Genomic DNA, 17,263 nt, shown 5'->3' with positions numbered 1-17,263 from the left:
ACACTTTCTTCACAAGGTAAAGAGAAGGATTAAATAAAATACTATCTGTGTGTGTGTGTGTTAGTTATTCAGTCATGTCTGACTCTTTGCGACCCCACGGACTGTACCCTGCCAGGCTCCTCTGTCCATGGAATTCTCCAGGCAAGAATAGTGAAGTGAGTTGCCATTCCCTTCTTCAGGGGATCTTCCCAACCCAGGGATTGAACCTGGGTCTCCCATATTGCAGGCACATTCTTTACCATCTGAGCCACCAGAGTTTGAAAAGGGCCCAGTCCCTTTATAAGCAGCCCCCAGCCCACATGAAGGCTACCAATGACATAAGGTCTGGTGTGCTGGTCATCACAGATCACGGTGCTACATGATCCTTAAACAAGGGCTTCTTGCTCCACAAAAATAAGAACAACAGGATCTGAGGCTCTTATATCTTACCCTGAAAAATTGCCTTATCCGGAGAAATTTAAGTAACGATTTCAAAGTATTGGAAAGAGAAAAAATATTCACTTTTTCTATGCTGTCCTTCTGGATCAGGCAAATATTTCTTCCTGTTGAAATCTTAAGAGGTTTATATTTCTTTTCTTTACTTTTTAATTGGAGGAAAATCATCATGTTGTGTTGGTCTCTGCATTACTACAATGAAAATCAGCCATAAGTATACAAGTGTCCCCTCCTTCCTGAGCTTCCCTCCTACCCCCCGTCACCCCTCTAGGTCATCTCAGTGCCAGGCTGGGCTTCCTGTGTTATATAGCACCTTCTCACCAGCTATCTGTTTCACACATGGTAGTATACATATTCTTTTCCTATTTGGTGTTTAGCCGTAGACCAACATCTGAAGTTCACACTGAGGGCTATTTCAAGACTTCATCTGTTTTCTTTAAATACAGTACCTTTTAGATCAGACACTTAGTCCTGAAATACAAAAATATGTAGTAAGAGCATCGCTGCGGTCAGACTTTTACTAGGTTGTGTCTCAGTATCAGACAAGGGGCGCCCCTTGTAGCCCAGTCGGTAAAGATTCTGCCTGCAGCGCGGAAGACCTGGGTTCGATCCCTGGGTTGGGAAGATCCCCTGGAGAAGGAAATGACGACCCACTCCAGTATCCTTGCCTGGAAAAATCTCATGGACAGAGGAGCCTGGTGGGCTGCAGTCCACAGGTTCACAAAGAGTTGGGCACGACTGAACGACTAACACTTACAATATCAGACAAGTCCAAGAACTCAACAAGGTCACAGGACTCTTTTCTCTCCTGTGTTATGAGTCAGCCTGGGTTCAGCTGCAGCTCACTTCCAAGGGTCTCTCTCACCCGACCCCAGCCCCCATCGCTGTCGAGGGGAAGAGAAGGTCCACTCCGAGCCTCCCCTGAGAGCAGGGGCAGAACCAGAACTGAGCCGTCCTCACTCCCTTCAGGTGAGACCTGGGTCACCGCAGCGGACACGCCATTGGCTGAAGCGGTCACGTGACCACATCTGACCCAGAGGATGAACACACATCTCTCAGCAGGACGGCCTCGGGGAAGGTGGCTCATGGACGGACGATGGGCCCCCCAGAGACTGGAAGCCACAACCACCACAAGGAAAAGCGACCGTGGCTCCCCCAACAAGGCTCCAAGTTCCTCTCTTCAAAGACAGCTCATTAAGATACAGGACACAGGTGGTGAATTTGCCGTAACCTTAATCAGATCCTCGTATTCCTCATGGAGAAGAATGTCCAACGCCATAGCCTCTCAACCTTGCCAGTCCTCCCAGCCACCCTTAGTCCTCAGAAGGGTTTGCAGGAGGAAAGCGTCGTTTCCCCGGCAGATAACAACCAAAGGGCCACCCTTGGGAACCTGTTGAGGGGCCACCCGGAGTGCCTTGTTGTCGTTAATGAGCACGCCCAGTTCTGAGGTCACCTGAGCAAAGCCATCCGTGTCCTCAGCTGACGCGGAGGAAGCCAAGAAGTGGATTCAGAGCAGGAGGCGCAGCCGCTGGAGCGAGGCCGAGGCTGCTCGGAAGAGCGGGCGGAAGATGGCGGGAGGCCAGCGCCAAAGGGCCTCGCGCCTGTTTATGTGACCACAGTCACAGGACCCAGAGATAGGATAGCTAAGCCTCGCTGAGTTTATTTTCCATTACCTTTAAGCCTTTCGAGTGCAGTGAACCCCAACTACATTCTTGTCAAGCACTTTTTTAAAAACATATTTCAGCACTTAATATTTAAACCCATGTACCCTTCAAGTGAAATATCAGCCAGGTGTTTCGGATTCGTAGCAAAGAGAGAGATCATCAAAGGATTGCTTTGTCAGAAATATTTGACACTTGAGAAAGCTTTTAAAGCAACTTTTCTTACAAATAGGCAGCTGTTTTGCCAGCGTTCTCAAGTCAGAGTCCCTCAAATTCCAATTCTAGTCTGGAAATCAGGAAGTTATAGTTGGATTTGAATTTCACTTTAAGCTTCGCCACCCGGTTCGAAGGTATGTAGAATGAGATCACTGGAGGCGTGATTGAGAAGCTCCAGGTTTAGGGAGCGACTGTCTCCTCATTTCTAAATTATTTTTTTCTGCAACTGCATGCATTCTGTTAGCCCACAATGGAACACAGAACTTTTTCCCAGGATGGACAAACTGAAAACTTCCAAAATTTGACTCAGCAGAGTTCTAAATTCTTAGAAGTTCTCAGTGTTATACTAAGAGAAAAAAAAAAATCCTTCTTAAACCATATTTTCTTTTCCTAACCAAGCATTACGTGAAAGTTAGCACGATTATCCCATTGTTGAGAGTCAGATACCCTGTAAAAACAGTTTAGTTAGTAAAAGTTGTGGGTGAAAGTCTATTGTGGAAATGAAAGACTTGCCTGTGCTTAATGTTGGCTGATATTTCTACTAGCATTATTTATATTACATTAAATATTTAATGTAATATAAATGTTTGCTGTATGTTTACTGTAAATATTATATAACAAATTTTATTGTAAGCATAAATTGTATAGTAAACATAAACATGTTTACTATAAATATTATATAACATGAATTTTATTGCATATAATGCTTACATATTCTGTAACAATATTTATATGATAAATACAGATAATGTATTATAGTTTTGATCAGATTCTCCATATATTGCTCTTAAAAAAATAATTTTATTTATTTCTCTGTCTAATTTTTGGCTGTGCGGGGTCTTTGTTGCTGAGCAAGCTTTTCTCTAGTCATGAAGAGTGGAGGTGACTCTCCAGTTGCGGTATGCAGGCCCCTCATTGTGGTGGCCTCTCTTGCTGTGGAAACAGGCCCTAGGTGCGTGGGCTTCAGGAGTTGCAGGTCCTGGGCTCTAGAGCATAGGCTATTTGTGGCGCCCAGGCTCAGCTGCTCTCTGACATGCAGGATCTTCCCTAATCAGGGATCGAACCTGTGTCTCCTGCATCGGCAAGCAGATTCTTTGGCCCTGAGCCACCAGGGAAGCCGAACTGCTCCTTTAAAGACTTAATACTTAGCCGTGGGCCACCGGGTCACTGGCTCTCCTTTATTTATAAGGATGGTGGAGACTGCATTTCTGAAAAGTAACAAACAGATGTTCTCCATGTCTATATGCAATAATGTTACTTTAGAACTCTAAGGGCAAGTCGGGGATAGGATATTCACCAAGAGGGGAGAGCTCTTAAGATGTTGATAAGGATTCAACTTCTGTATCCAGTGTGTTGGTTCTCAAAGTGTGTTCCTGGAGCAGCAGCAGCATCTGGGAACTCTTCAGACCTGCAGTTTTTTGGGGTTCCACCCCAAACCTACCAAATCGGAAATGCCAAGCCTGCCAGGAAGCTCTCATGCACTTAGGGTCTGAGCATCTTCATCAGGCTGGTCAAGAGTGTGGGCACAGGGGCCTCACAGGGACCCTCCAGCCCGGTGCCAGCTGTTGAGAGCTTGGATTCTCTGTGGCCCTGTTTCCTCCTCATGGGGATGCTCTGAGGGCTAATTATGGGCACACATGAAAAGCACCTAGACGAGTGGCTGGTCCCTGGCTCTAGTGTTATCTGTTTATGATGATGAGTGCTGTAATTGGTGATCTGAAGCTTTAGCATTGTTGTCACTCACCTGAATCTTCATTACTGTCATTTCATTTTCTGTATCTTTCCCACTTTGGACTGGGCTTCCCTGATGGCTTAGATGGTAAAGAATCTGCCCATAATGCAGGAGATCTGAATTTGATCCCTGGGTCAGGAAGAGCCACTGGAGAAGAGAATGGCAACCCACTCCAGTATTCTTGCCAGGAGAATTCCACGGACAGAGTCTACAGTCCATGGAGTCACACAGTCAGATATGACTGTGACTAACACTTCCCACTTTGGACCACTTCTGGCTCCATCCTTACTCTATTCTTGCTTAGTGTTTGCATATGTATTTCTCCTAATTGGTCAGGGTCTCTCTGTCCATTTACGGATTGATTTCTCTTTGATGGGATGGTGTGCTCTAGCTCACACTAGTTAATTTCTTTGGTCTTCCATTCTTACCATATACATGTACCATTATATGTACTATATATATGTAGAGTTTAGTAAGAAGTATTTCAGAAAAGGAGCATGCCAAAATGCCAAAGTGCCTAGTGACATCAGAACAGATTGCATTAAACTTTGGAGGTTTAAGAGGGATTTGTGTGCTGACAAGAACGCTGGTCTAGCTCCCAAAGACTTTGGAGCTTGTTCTTTCTGCCATGGGCAAGACAAGTCACTGCAACCTCCCAGGTCTCCTCATTTGAAAACCGTGTGTCAGATGCCTTGGTTCTGACATTCTTTTAAACTCTAATGTTCTATGACTCAACAGTAATAATGCATTTCCACAGGCGGTAAAAATATTCTAGACTCTTCCCTTCCAATTCTCACTGTTTACTTCCTCTGCACTTCCCCTTCCTGCCTCCCTGTTTGCCGGTCAGTCGATAGTGGGCTTCGGTGGGGGTGAGTTAACCCACTCTTTCCAGGGTGTTTTACTACTGAGCTCCCTCCAGAGGGTGGGAATTCTACAGTGAGGGCTGTGGCTGGGGCTTCAGTTTCATTCCTGAAACACTCCTTGAGCTTTGATCTATTCCGGGCACCCTGCCAGATCGCCAGGGGGTGCGGGGGTGGGGGGTGGAAGGTGAACGCTGAGGGTCAGTTTCACTGGGTCAGTTTCTTAGTAAACACCTGTGAGCTCCACGTGGCCCTCTTTCTTTCAGGAAGTAGCAGAGTCCCATGGTAGCCAGGTGGACGAAGAGGAGTGAGGACCATCCACCTGCCTTGGAGAAGACGCCATCTGACCCGCCGGCCGAGTGAGCCCCCAGGTAGCACACGGTTCTGGGGGCTCGGGGTGTTGGGAGGGAGGGAGTGGGTGTTTAGCCTTGGGGTACTGTCCACCAGCCACTCTTTTGCACAGCGAGAGGCTGATTCCAAGGCCCTTATCCCCATCCATCTAGGTTTTCTTCCCCCATATATGACCCCCATCCTCAGATGGCCGTCGGGGTCATTGATTCCAACAACAGTTGTGCAAAACTGCAGCACAAGAGCTTTGGGGAGAAAGAGGAGACAGAGTCAGCTCATCCCTAGCCTCCTCTGCCCCTTTGAAAGAGAGGTTAAAACAGAAGCGTCGTGGCCCTGCCTTCGTAACAACAGGGCCAGGTCTCCCAGTCTCTGGCAGAAGCCTGAACTGGGAGCTTCCTTTGTGCCGCAGGACAGTTGTGTATCATGCGCACAAGAAAACTTTAGCTTCTGTTTTCACTTCAGTGGGTTGAATGGCATGTACTTTCCCCTAAGAGTTTCATTTTATTTTAAGCGCATGCAATTACTTGTCCATAAGCCGAGTTTGTCTTTGCCAGTGCCCATGTTCTGAGCTTGACTAGGCACTTGGGCATGCCAGCCTGGCATTATGTTTCCAGACTTCCACTGTGGTCGCTTTCCTCTTGATTCCTGAGAGGGGCTGCTAAGGGTCTGATAAAGCCCACACTAAATTATATCCTGTACTTTTCATCTAAGTGTTCGTCGCTCAGTCGTGTCCAACTCTTTGCAACCCCATGGACTGTGGCCCTTTAGGTTCTTCTGTCCATGGGGTTCTCCAGGCAAGAACACTGAGTGGGCTGCCATTCCCTTCTCCAGGGGAGCTTCCTGATCCAGGGATCAAACCCGGGTCTCCTGCATTGCAGGCAGATCCGTTCCTGTCTAAATCACCAGGGAAGCCTACTTTTCATCTAGACTGGTCCCCAAATTAGTGGAATAGGCGTCAACAGGAAAAACAAATTCTGGATAACATAGGGCCATTCTTTGCAAGGAAAATGAAAAAGAGACGCCCCTTTCTGAGGAAAAAAAAAAAAGATCATTTCAAGGGGCAGGCAGTAAACGGCATACTCTTAACAGTGCAAGAGGAAAATTAAAAATCCCAACAGATTTACTGCATCCTCAGCAGGTGTTAGCCTTTAATGGATACAGTTTCAGATTCCTTGAAGGGATTTGCCCAGAGGATTATTTTAGAAAATTCTACTGAGACAACATTATTCCAGCAGCAAAGATTACTGCATGAATCACAGACCACTGTATGCCAGTGTCATTTTAAAGGGAGAAATTTTTTATTATTATTAAAATGCCACTGGGGTGGAAAATCACGCCAACCAGGTGGTAACCCTGTAATCACTTCACATTATCTTTTCCAAGGAATGTAGGGGTAACTTATCTCAGTCACGAGGCAGGCATTATAAGATGCTGTGTGGCCTCACCCCAGCTTTTCCCTGTCTGTAAACGCAGAGCATTCTCTGGGGCTCAGCGTGGCAGCCTAGTACCTCTTCCAGGTAAGTCTGTTCTGCTACGTTGTCAGATGCCTGTACTTATGTAATGGTTCGCTAGCTCTTCAAAATAGACACTTAGGCTGATTCTACTTAGCTCAAAAGAAGTAAGGCAGAATTTTTGTGCCATACCTAAATGCTACACCTAATATTTTATGTTGATAACTTTTATCTCAGCATAACCAGCCATTAATAAGTCTTGATTATTTTCTCTAAGTTTGTTTTTGGTTGTTGGATAGCTTGATCTTTCCCATTGCAATCAAGAACTGGGACAGATCAAGGATTCCAAATAATTCATCAGACTATGAGAGGAAACGAATGGCTATTAACGGCTATTGCTTTATCATGCAAAAGAACAGCTTTTAAAATTTTTTATGAATAGTACCCAAGGTTTTAAAGTTTGTGCTAACATTTTCCATCACTACATCAAGAAGTATCTTATGGATGGTGCATTTTAGTTATATCAGTACTGGCCCTATGCCAGTCAACTTATTTTTAAATTTTCTCTACTTGAAAATCCTTGAAAGCTGAATATATGTAAATATTCACAACACTCTGTGGGCTGGATGCTTGTAAGTATGATATCAGAAAGAGAAGATTAGCATCATTTTTTGAGTGTGAAGTTCTGTTTTGACACTTTACAGCCATTATTTCATTCAACCATCACAAAAACTCTGAGAAGTAGACTGTATTCCTAGTTCACAGATTAGGTAGCTGGGGTCCAGAGAGGTTAAATAACGTGCCGCAGGTCACACACTGAGTAAGTTGGAAAGAAAGAATTTAACCCAGGCCTCCTTGTCTCCAGTCTCTGCTCCGCACTCTCTCCTACCACCATCCCCAGGTACACATCGATGAATCTGGCCTTCAGTCTTCACCTTTCTTGTGAACTTCTGTGTACATTCACTTTTATCTCGCAGGAGTATCCTGTTTCTACTTTCTGGACACGTGACAGTAAGGGGACGTCTTTCTTTGTCCTTTCCTTAGGTGGCCCCGTGAGCTGGACCATGGACCCGATTCACATCAGCATGGCCAGCACGCCCCTGGTGAAGCACACCGCTGGCACTGGCCTCAAGGCCAGCAGACCCCGAGTCATGTCCAAGAGCGGGCACAGCAACGTGAGAATTGACAAAGTAGACGGCATATACTTGCTCTACCTCCAAGACTTGTGGACCACCGTCATCGACATGAAGTGGAGATACAAGCTCACCCTGTTTGCCGCCACGTTCGTAATGACCTGGTTCCTGTTTGGGGTGATCTACTATGCCATCGCCTTTATCCACGGGGACCTGGAGCCCAGTGAGCCCCCTTCCAATCACACCCCATGCATCATGAGAGTAGACTCCCTCACCGGGGCATTCCTGTTTTCCCTGGAATCCCAGACGACCATCGGCTATGGAGTCCGTTCCATTACCGAGGAATGCCCTCATGCCATCTTCCTCTTGGTGGCCCAGCTGGTCATCACCACCTTGATTGAGATCTTCATCACGGGCACCTTTCTGGCCAAAATTGCCAGACCCAAAAAACGGGCAGAAACCATCAAGTTCAGCCACTGTGCCGTCATCACCAAGCAGAACGGGAAGCTGTGCTTGGTGATCCAGGTGGCCAACATGAGGAAGAGTCTCCTGATCCAGTGCCAGCTCTCGGGAAAGCTCCTCCAGACCCATGTCACCAAGGAGGGTGAGCAGATCCTCCTGAACCAGGCCACCGTCAAGTTCCACGTGGACTCCTCTTCTGAGAGCCCCTTCCTCATCCTGCCCATGACGTTCTACCACGTGCTGGACGAGACGAGCCCCCTGCGGGATCTCACCCCACAGAACCTGAAGGAGAAGGAGTTTGAGCTGGTGGTCCTCCTCAACGCCACCGTGGAGTCCACCAGTGCCGTCTGCCAGAGCCGCACGTCTTACATCCCGGAGGAGATCTACTGGGGCTTCGAGTTTGTGCCTGTCGTCTCTCTCTCAAAAACCGGCAAGTACGTGGCTGACTTCAGTCAGTTTGAACAGATCCGGAAGAGCCCGGATTGTACCTTTTACTGCGCGGATTCTGAGAAGCAGAAACTCGAAGAGAAATACAGGCAGGAGGATCAGAGGGAAAGAGAGCTGAGAACGCTTTTGCTGCAGCAGAGCAATGTCTGACGGCAGTGGTGTTGCCTCGGCTTATCTCCGAGTGGCTTTCACATCTGAGCTCCCTTCCAACACAGAGATCACCAGGGAACTGAAAATGTGTGGCCGCGCCCAGAAACACTGCACAGGCTTACAGACCTGTTCCTCTGATCTGATGGCTTTAAACAACCTTTGCCACGTCTGAGAGGGTTCCTTTCTTCAATGCTCTGTCTGAAGCGAACTCCCCAAATTCAAATTTTCCAAAAGGGGGCTGCATTTCAAAAAACCTGGTGGAGGGCTATGGGAACAATGTCCTGCTGAGTGGACAGACATTTCAGGATGCTGATACTGAAAGGAAATGCACTTCTTATACAAGGACATCAGCTATAATATAAAGTATTTATTTAGTCCAAGCATGATAGACATCACAACCGAGAACTGAAATGTGGTTCGGTATCCACTTATATCGTTGCTTTAAAACACACTCGTTTTTTCAAGCAGAGAAAACAGTATTTATAATGGAGGCTATCTAATCATACATAAACTGGGGCAAAGGGACTCTATTCACAAAGTACAATAATTCCGTTTTTACCTTTTTCAGTGAATGTTGTTGTATAGAATGAAATTGATCAAATTAAGAATGAACTGCTGTAAAAACATGCAAATGGAGCTGATTTGATTGTTCACATTAATTTTTTTTGTTGAAATGTACTAGCCCCTTTCTATTTAAAATATAGTTCACAAGCAGCACCCATCAGCGTCATCCAGGAGCTTTATTAGTAAATTTAGCCCCACATGGGCTTAGAGAGTCATAGTCTGTATCTTAACAGGATCACCAAGTGATTCATGCAAAAATGAAAGTTTGAAAAGCTTCACTCCCGACAGAGTTTCTGAAGTAGCTTTCTGAAGCCAAGGACTCTGCTCATCCCTATCCCCTATTCTTTATTATGGCCCAATATTCCTTTCAGGGGTTTCCTTCCTTATCTGTTGAAATACCTTATCCACAGAGGAACTGCCATGGACATTTCAAGAGCAAAATAACACTCTTGACAGTAATGGTTGTCTCTCTCAAGTCAAGTACATGCTTGTTGATTACAATCAGCACAAAAGAAAATTTCAGCTTCATAACAGTCGAAAATTTGCTCCTACATGAACAACAGGAGGAGCCAAGACTAAGGAATTCAAATGCAGATGACTCCTTGAAGCATGAACAAAGCTTGATACCTGATAGCATGTAAAGCGTGCCCTCAGTATTGAAATAAATCTCATACAGCTCAGTGTTACAGAGTAACGTTTGGATTTTGGCAGGATTTAGAGCATTTCTTTGGGGGCGGAGAATCAATGCGCTAGGATTGGCTAAATGTGCAAAAGGTGAACTCTCATTTCGTTCAGACCAGGACAGATTTGAACATTCATTCAAGAAGAATGGATGTGCGCGGGACCCCATGTGTATGCATACACTGACCTGAACACACAGACACACACACACATAGGCATGCTCCTCCTGGCTCTTCCGTCATGGTGGTGGAAATTATCCGCAAAGACATTTGTGATGAAGACAGCAAGTCTTCGACAAATGTGCTCATGTTTATTCTGTTCTTTAAGAATGGGAGCGTTGGGACTCAGAGCAAACAGGGCCTGTAATCTGGATTCAGGTTCTCTGTGAAATGGTGTCATATCATAATGTTACCATAATCCCAAGTCTCCTTCCATTAAACACAAAACGTGCTGAAACCTCTGACCCGTAAGTGAACATTTAACACAGGTATGAAAACAATGGAGTTGAAGTTGTAAAAGTTTAAAAAACAATCCTAGTACACAAGAAGTTATCGTCTGCAGTTATTCAGGAAGGGTTTTTGTTTGTTTGTTTGTTTCTGTTGATCACTTTATGGCAGTTTGTTTTAGATCTTCATTCTCTTTAAAAAATCACATTAGTGTAGTTGGATATTAGCCCTTTCAATTATTAAACTTTTTAATTGTATTATGTAGTGAAATCACAGGAAAATTTGCTTGTACCATAAAGTTTCTTTCACACATTTACATCAGTGCTAATTTAAGTGCGATCAAGATTGGGGATATTACATACTTATATTGTATATGGTACAATGATATAGCATAAGATTGAAAAGTCTTTCTTTATGTTCATTTTGCATATCTGTTTTGGCCAAATTTGGAAGACTTGATCATCTGATCTATTACAATACACACAAAATAAATATGTAGTTTCTCAAAACCCAATGCTTGTACCAGTCAATAAATCATGTTATAACAAACTATTCAATAAATAGCACTAAAGGTGTATCTGATTTGAAGCTTAGTATTTTCCAAGCACACTTACTTATTATTACTTTGTACAAAATCCTTTCGTGTTAACATGCTCACAAAAGGATTCAGGTGGCAAAATTATTTGATTATATCTGGACATGAATCTGACTGAAACAGACTCATACGCAACATCCAACTAAGGACAGTCAAGCTAATAGAGTGTTTTGACCCATAAAAAGGGGTTTTGCATTTTGAAACATTTCCAGTGCATCAAGCCTTCTCGGTGCAGTTGTTCAAAACTATCCTGTTCCGTTTGAGAAATCACAATGTAAACAGCAAGTCAGTGTAATCTGCAAACCGTGTCTTATTTATGTAATAAAATACAGTGTAATGGTAACCCACTCCAGTATTCTCGCTGTGGGTAGAGGAACCTGGCAGGCTATGGTCCATGGGGCAGCCAAAGAGTCAGACACAACTTTGCAACTAAACAACAGCATTGTACTGACATGGCACCCAGTAGGCAATGGCACCAAACAGCCTAGTAAAGATTCACTCAGTGATCAAGACAAACCATCTTTGGTTTTCTTTCCTACATATCAGGAAATTACAGCCCAGAAATGACTCCAGAAACCTAAAAGAACTGGTTAAAAGTAAAAACTGCCATGAATGACTGGACTAGCTATATAGACAATTATTTTGTCTGATTTTTCTCTGAATTGACTGATTTCAATCCAATAAAAATGTAAATTTTCTTGTAGTTATTCAGTCTGAGTCATGTTTGACTCTTTGTGACCCCAAGGACTGTGGCATGCCAGGCTTCCCTTACCCTTTGTTATCTCCTGGAGATTGCTCAAACTCATGTCCATCGATTCAGTGATGCCATTCAACCATCTTATCCTCTGTCACCCCCTTCTCCTCTTGACCTCAATCTTTCCCAGCATCAGGGTCTTTTCCAAGGAGTCAGCTTTTCGTATCAGGTGGTCAAAGTATTGGAGCTTCAGATCAATCCTTCCAATGAATATTCAGGGTTGATTAAATGAGTCAGATTTTTTTTAAAAAGGGACACTTCTACTGCAGGATGACTCTTCCTTCCTTCTTGAATCCTCAGGACTCAGACATCATCTGAAGAAAGAAGGAAAGAAAAAAGCAAGGTCAGGCAGACCTGAAGCCTTTGCCCTGGTACCTCAGTAAAGGAGCAGCCTCATCTCCAGGCATGGTTCTGTACCCGGTCTCTGGTCAAAGAGCTAGACATCCGATGGTGCAACAATAGCAAAGCTTTCCAGCCTTTCACTCTTGGCTTTCATGCATACTATATAGATTTTTTTCTGTTAAATATTTGAAATAGCTAGTTTTGAATGCAGGCTATTTTATCATAGCCTTCTGGAAGGGATTTTTTTTTCAAGTGAAAGGTGGCAGCATTTCAAGTTTTAATATCCAAGTTCTGCAGTGTGCTTGTTTCAGCATTTGACTCTGTGGGGTCACACAGAGTCGGACACGACTAAAGTGACTTAGCAGCAGTAGGAGCAGCAAGTCCAAGGTGCACTTAATTTTCTTCCTTTAGAAAAACTTACCCCTGAAGGTCTAAAGCTTAACATTTCACTTCTAATTGATTAACTATTAATACATATACTTTGCCTTTTGTGAATTTCAGTTTATCTTTAATCAGAATGTCCTGCCAACCCGTCCTTGGGTCTCTGGGCAACAAAGAGAGGCTTCTGCTCTCAGAGTAAGGTGCATTGTAAGAAGAGTTTGAGTCTCCAGAGTAAGAATTTACAATGAAAAAGTATAATTAGAATTTAATTTTATAATTAGAATTAGATTTAAAAAATAAAGCAGTTACTTAACTTCTTGAGGCATTTGTATATTCTTTGGTAGACTTTTTTTAATTGCTGTTCTGTTGTTTTGATTTTTTAAAAGAAATCTGAGACAAAGTCTTTGTCTTCAGAGTAAGGAAGGCAGTGAGAAAGGTGTAAAAAAAATAAAATAAAAGCTAATAGTTGACTTAGCTAGGCTTCCATGTAAACAGACTTCTACCAGTGAAAACGAACTTCAGAGAAAATATTGGTCGTTCAGTCTCACATTTCAACAAACCATCATCATATCCTTTGGCTTCCCAGGAGTAGCAATTTTCCTAACTCTTAAGAAACACTGATGGATTAAGTCCAACTTTTTTTCCAAAATTTTTCCACTAGGCACATAATGAGAGAGAAACACGAGGCAAAAATAAAGCTCCAGGCATTTCACTTCATCTTCATCCTCTGTCAGCTCTCCCGAGTCAGTTTCCTCTCAACTGCCTGTGTGCTTGGTTGACTATACCTCATCTTCGCCAACTATTCTAGCAAGCCAGATAAACCCCGTGGCTTAAAAATAATCCAAATTAGTAGTAATAATTTGTGGACATTTAGATGCCTAAAAACTGGGGATAGGAACTTTTATCTTTCAATGAGTACGTTGCTAGTATGTTAAAATAGAAGACAGAGAAAAAGCTGTTGATTGGAGTGGATAGTTAATTCCTAATAAAATTACAAGAATTGATTATGGAAGTCAAAAGATGTGATTGGCACATGAGCATAAATGCCAAAGGTGTCATATATGTGGATAAAGGCCACGTGACTAGTAAAGGTAGCGCAGTGCGTGTGTGCTCAGTCGTGTCCAGCTCTTTGCTACCCCCAAGGACTGTAGCCCACTGCCCTCCTCTGTCCATGGGATTCTTGTCTTGCTCCAGACAAGAATACTGGAGTGGGTTTCATTTCCTCCTTCAGGAGATCTTCACGACTCAGGGATTGAACCCATGTCTCCTGCATTGGTAGGCAGATCCTTCACCTCTGTGTCGCCTAGAAAGCCCCCTAGTAAAGATAATTTCAGCCAAATGCAGGGACTTTTGGTAAATCCTGGGCATGCTCTTTGTTTATCACAGAAAGGCTGGGAACAATGGACACATCATTTTGTATTACCAACCACCACTAGATGGGTAAAACCAAAGATAAAGGCATCTGCCTAAAAGCCCATTACCACATTTTTTTGTTTAACAGCTCCAGCCTTGTAATGTACTTAGCTATGATCTTATCTTTCCTCAAGGCTAAATCTTGTCTACTATCCATGCCTTCACAACAACCTAAGATATCTAATTTCACCCCTCAAAAATATTCATGTTAGACATAGAACCTACTCAAAATTAGACTCCAAGGGAGCTACTATAATTGACTACATAGTATGCATTCTCTTAGAAAAAAAATTAAGAGCTGTTGATTTTGAGCTAATAAATATGACCTTTTAGCTTATTATTCCTATGATTGTTATTATTGCTAATGTCTTTAATATTGCTGAAAAAGTAAAGAGTTTCAAAAGCATGATTGGATGGGAGTTCAAAGGAATGACTGGTTTTTTGTCCCTTTACTATAAGGTAACCATATTCTTTCATCTGCAATCAAATCTTAAGACTAAGGATGTTGTATGAAATAAAATCATTACAGGAAGTATGACGGTATCAGGGACTTTTTACAAAAACAAACTTCCAGATCACAAGAGGAAGCTGTGTTTGTGTGCTGACAGAAAGTATTTAACAGCAGTCAGGAGAGGAAGGCAGGATGACAGCCAACTTGGATCTATTTTTGAAGAATTATTTCTGTAGAGGGTCATGGAATTGTAAGTTACAAAAAAGAATGCTTTGGTAAACAGTCCTCTCCATTCCACAAGGACTCACTCCAAAATACCACTTAATGAAATTCACGGGAATGTTATGAAGATGGAAATCCCAAATGACAGGCAGACTTTACAAGCGAACAGTCCTACTTTTTGTGAATCCTGGCAGTGTGCATTTACCAAAATCTCCGTCACACCATGCTCTCTTGCTATATATAGCACTCCATCTGATCTGATCGCTATACCATGTGGCAAGATGCATGTCCTTGCTTTCTTCTGATTTTTAACTGGTCTTAAATTTGTCTTAGCATAACAGTGACTCCTGCTTCTCAAGGTTGAGCTACTATTTGGTACATTTTAGAAACCTCAAACTAACGTGTGTGTACTCAGTCACTACTGAACCCAATGACCAATCCGCTTTAAATAGGTCTTTTTACGTTCTATGAAATCATCCCTCTATTTACCAAACCATTTCTTGTTCTTATATATAACTCTATCACCTTTCTTTTATTATATATATGGAATCACTCTCATCTGTAAAATAATAACAAATACAATAAAGCTAATTTTGAAGACTTGAGTTTCTTCTCATTTTATTGGAAGGGTTATGATTTTATAGTTCATGCTCTGATGGACAGGGATTTAATATTTTCTTAGAGAGTTCAGCACCGAAGAATTGATGCTTTTGAACTGTGGTGTTGGGGAAGACTCTTGAGGGTCCCTTGGACTATAGGGAGATCCAGCCAGTCCATTCTGAAGATCAGCCCTGGGATTTCTTTGGAGGGAATGATGCTGAAGCTGAAACTCCAATACTTTGGCCACCTCATGCAAGGAGTTGACTCATTGGAAAAGACTCTGATGCTGGGAGGGATTGGGGGCAGGAAGAGAAGGGGACGACAGAGGATGCAATGGGTGGATGGCATCACTGACTCAATGGATGTGAGTCTGAGTGAACTCTGGGAGTTGGTGATGGACAGGGAGGCCTGGCGTGCTACGATTCATGGGGTCACAAAGAGTTGGACACGACTGAGCGACTGAACTGAACTGAACTGAGAGAGCTCAGAAGAAAATTATCATTTGAAACATCTTTTTCTGATGATGGTAATTACAATAATTTGGGGATGAGCAGGTACTTTTTAAGATGGTATTTTATACCAGTGCCTAAAGGAATGTATTTTGTTTTTTTTTCTAATCAAAGAAAAGAAAATGAAGTTTCTACCTTATGTCTTTCTTTTGCCACGATGTTCTACTTGCTCATTTTATTTTAGTCAATGATTAAAGATCGAGTTAACAATTTAACAACATCTTTTCTGTACTTTATTTCTTACTAAAGTTTCTTGTACTTCATTGCCTTTTTACTTTTATGGGTAAAAAGAAAGAAAACACACAATTATATAAGCCTTAAAGGTATCAGTATGGGTGCGACTGCAAAGCAACACAGCTGTTTAAGATCCACACTGTAGAGATTTGTACCCAAGAAACAGCCATGGTCCTCTTATGGGGACACCATACACACACACAACAAAGTGGCTGCCACAGCTCCAAACTTTCTGCAGGGGTTTCTTGGAACCTGCTCTTTTGAAATCTTGGGTGATTCATTGTGATATTTTCAGTGATGGCAAGATAAGTTTCTTTTAGTGAGCCTGTGACAGGTGGAAATATAAAAGGCTGGTGCATATGGTAGGAAGTCAAATTGGAAGATGCTGTTTGGGAAAACAAAAACAATGTTTTCCAGAAAGTGCACAGTGATCTGGAATACAGTACTAAGGCTCATCAGTTGGGAGGATACATTTTATTAATTTCAATTTGCATGAAATTTCTCAGACACGTATCATCTTCTACTCCTTTATCTCAAGCATCTACTTGCCCTTGTGGGATGACCTTGACCGAGAACTGAGCTGTCCATGTCCAAGACATGAAAGAGGTTTGCCTCCACCACACCATGTCTTTGCGGTGGTGAATGTATGGGGCATTGTCACAGTGGCACGGGAGCTTTGCTCTGGGCTGGAAACACAGCATCCTGGCAGCCATAATTCCTTTTCTCAGAAATCCTTGATTTCATTCAGCTGCCTTCAAAAAGTCAGATAAACAATCTTTGTGGTTTAATTTTTCATGCAAAGTCCATATTCTTTCCAGAAACTTCTACCTCATTTGAGGTTTTAGTCTCCAAGTTTTCTATCCCTTTACTTGAATTTTACACTTCCACTATAGTACCTCATGCTCTTGGTCAGTTGCTAAGTCACATCTGACTCTTTGTGACCCCATGGACTATGTAGCCCACCAGCCTCCTCTGTCCATGGGATTTTCCAGGTAAGAATACTGTAGGGGTTTGCCATTTCTTTCTTCAGGGAATCTTCTCTACCCAGGAATCAAACCTGTGTCTCCTGCATTGACAGGCAGATTCTTACTGAGCCACCAGGGAATCTCGTATTTGAATGTCCCACATGTGTTCACACCAGTCTCTAGAGCTGTTTTCTGTATCTTTCTTGGTTCA

The 17,263-nt window shown here is 43.0% G+C and overlaps 1 protein-coding gene across 1 annotated transcript; it reads left to right on the top strand.

The window, feature by feature from the left end:
* The first annotated feature begins 4,723 nt into the window (after positions 1–4,723).
* On the top strand, positions 4,724–11,168 carry KCNJ15 (potassium inwardly rectifying channel subfamily J member 15). The gene is made up of 2 exons (XM_040263961.1): positions 4,724–5,275; positions 7,748–11,168. Exon 2 carries the CDS (start codon positions 7,768–7,770, stop codon positions 8,893–8,895), a length of 1,128 nt encoding a protein of 375 aa, XP_040119895.1. The 5' UTR covers positions 4,724–5,275; positions 7,748–7,767; the 3' UTR covers positions 8,896–11,168.
* Positions 11,169–17,263: the final 6,095 nt, after the last annotated feature.

The sequence above is a fragment of the Oryx dammah genome, unplaced genomic scaffold (genome assembly GCF_014754425.2).
Source record: "Oryx dammah isolate SB20612 unplaced genomic scaffold, SCBI_Odam_1.1 HiC_scaffold_2, whole genome shotgun sequence".
NCBI classification, from domain to species: Eukaryota; Metazoa; Chordata; class Mammalia; order Artiodactyla; family Bovidae; genus Oryx; species Oryx dammah.
The sequence above is the reverse complement of the archived record's forward strand: the minus strand, read 5'-3'. Positions and strand labels throughout refer to the sequence as shown.